This window comes from Phoca vitulina, unplaced genomic scaffold (assembly GCF_004348235.1).
Source record: "Phoca vitulina isolate PV1807 unplaced genomic scaffold, GSC_HSeal_1.0 scaffold21, whole genome shotgun sequence".
Classification (NCBI taxonomy): domain Eukaryota; kingdom Metazoa; phylum Chordata; class Mammalia; order Carnivora; family Phocidae; genus Phoca; species Phoca vitulina.
Window position 1 is genome coordinate 21,588,855 of NW_022589724.1, and position 2,821 is coordinate 21,591,675.

A 2,821-nucleotide genomic window follows, 5' to 3' on the forward strand; every position below is an offset into this window, starting at 1 on the left:
CAGCTACCTGCGGTCAACTGCATTCCAGAAGCAGATGATCCTCCTCCTGATGTATTATCAGAAGGTCAATAGCAGCCTAATCCTGTATCACAATGTCTACGTCATTGACCTCACTTCATCTCACCACATAAGCATTTCATCACCTCACATCATCACAAGAAGAAGGGTGAGTACTGTACAAAAGATATTTTCAGAGAGACAGACTATATTCACATAACTTTTATTACAGCATATTGTTATAATTGTTCTCTGTTTTGTTATTGTTTATTACTGTTAATCTCTTACTCTGCCTAATTTATAAATTAAACTTTATCATAGTTACATATGTATAGGAAAAAACATAGTATATATAGGGTTTAGTACTATCTGCTGTTTCATGCAGCCACTGGGGATTTTGGAATATAACCCCCAAGGGTAAGGGGAACTACTGTAATATTGCAACACATAAATGTATCAAATCAACATATTGTACACCTTAAACCTGCAATGTTATATTTCAATTATATCTTAGTAAAAAAAAAGTTACTGGTCCAATCAGTGTTGTACGGTGACAGATGGTAGCCACACTTGTGTGAGCACAGCATAACATATAGTCATCAAACCACTACGTTGTACACCTCAAACTAATGTAACATTTTGTGTCAATTATACTTCAATAAAAAAGGAGCTCAAGAAGTATTTTTAATTATCACTGTAAATCTCATAAGAGCTAGCAAAATAGAAGTCAATGTCCAGCTCCCAAGAAGCTAATAAGCACAGCCAATTTGTTTTCTTCATTGTTGAAATAGTTCACTGTTCCTTGTTTTATAGTTCCTTATGCAGCAGAGTACTTAGCTTTGCATTTTCTTTGTATATCTTATGGAAAATGTAAATAAAATTAATTTAAAATATATGAAATAGAATTTACACACATCAGAATAAGATGCTCACACTATGACAAGCCCATAGAAACTGAGGCTAAGATGTGGAATAGCAGAATCATGGCCCCTTTCACGCTCACTTTTGGGCCAATATTCGCTGAGTGGAACAGGTGTAAAATTGCCATCCCTATTTACCTAAACTGTTCCCTTCCCCTAACTTTCTGATATACACCAGCACACTTCCCACAAGCAAGCACATCAAGTTAGACGTGACCTAATTAACTTCACTGTCTCTGCTTCAGTTCAGATTTCACAGTAATATTCTCGTATTTCTTCAAAACTGTGGCCTAGTGACTCATTATTATCCACTTTGATAACTGAAGATAAACGGTCTGGGGAAGGGGTTCCCGAGGCAGGCTGATGAGGAGCCCTGAGCACATGTGGCATGTGTTCACCGCTCTGTCAGATCACCACATCAAGAGCTGAATCTGGAGTTCCATAAGTTAGCCAGGCCATCCTTCCCTCGTCTCTCCAAAACCAGCCATGCTCAAACCTTCCCACTGCTTTCCTTAACTAACCAAAATGGCTCTTCGGCAGGCTTATCAGGAGTCCGCCCTCCCCCGTCCAAGCAGCCTGTGAAGTGCACTCTTGACATCCTTGTTGCGGAGGCTGTACACAAAAGGGTTGGCCAAAGGTGTAATGGCAGTGTACATCACAGCAGCCACCATGTCCTGTTCCTGAGAGTTCTGGGAAGGAGGCTGGAAGTAGACCCAAATGATGGTGCCATAGAGGAAGCCAACCATGGTGAGGTGGGATCCACAGGTGGAGACTGCACGGTGGCGACCAGCAGCTGAAGGCAAACGTAGGATGGTGGCCCCAATGCAAGCATAGGAGAGTACAATGAGGGCACAGGGACCTAGCATGAGGAAGCCACCCTCCAAGAATATGGCCAGCTCATTGGAACGTATGTCAGAGCAAGAGGCTCGCAGAAGTGGTCGGTGGTCACAAAAGAAGTGGGGAAGTTTAACATTGCCCTCAGCATCCCCAGCCCAGTAAAGAGGCAAGAGAAGTCCCACATGCAGCATGGTGTGCACTATGGACACCACCCAGCTCAAGGCCAGTAAGAAGGCACAGAGTTGGCGATTCATCACTGAATGGTAGTGTAGGGGATTACAGATGGCCATGTAACGATCTAGAGCCATGACAGAAATAACAAGTGTATCCATAACTCCAAATGCATAGAAGAAAAAGAACTGGGCCAAGCAGCGGGCAGCAGAAATGGCTGGGTAATTAGAGACCAGATGGGCCAACAACTGGGGCAGGGTGACTGTGGACAGCCCCATGTCTATCATGGAGAGACCACGGAGCAGATAATACATAGGTGAGTGGAGCCTGGAGTCCCTGGAGATAAGCAGCATTAGAGTCACGTTCCCTATTATGGTGACCAGGTAAATAGCCAGGAACAGGAAGAAAAGGAGACCTGGGGAGACTCTAGCTTTTGAGAACCCAAGGAGCAAGAAGACTGAAGAATGTGAAGCATTAGGGGTGCAGCCCATGATGAGTGACAATGAGCCTGCCTGAAAGAGAGTTTGAATCAAAGAGCAAGTCATAGGTAGTAGGCTGGGGATCATAATAGTTCTAGCTGATTTATTTATGTTATTCAAGCTCCTTAATGACTTAAATTCAACTGACCACATGGCCCTTCTGCTAGGTCTATGACTTCACTCCTGTAACTTATTAAAGCATTTTTTCCTACCTCCTTTTCATCCACTCTAGTGGCTCATTTTCTATAATCTATAAACCTTGACAAAGTCCCTCAGCTAGTTATAAACCCTTCATTCAATAGTGTCTTTTCATCCTACTGCTGCTTATTTCCTTCCAATGGCAAACTTCATGAAAAAATTCCTATACTCACTGGCTCTAACTCTTCATCTTCAATTCACACTTCATCCCACTGTAAT

The 2,821-nt window shown here is 42.7% G+C and overlaps 1 protein-coding gene across 1 annotated transcript; it reads right to left on the reverse strand.

Annotated features, from left to right (window-relative positions):
* Positions 1 to 1,462: 1,462 nt before the first annotated feature.
* On the reverse strand, positions 1,463 to 2,416 carry LOC116641057 (olfactory receptor 1B1). Its single transcript, XM_032418464.1, has one exon. The coding sequence runs from the start codon at positions 2,414 to 2,416 to the stop codon at positions 1,463 to 1,465; it is 954 nt and encodes a 317-aa protein (XP_032274355.1).
* Positions 2,417 to 2,821: the final 405 nt, after the last annotated feature.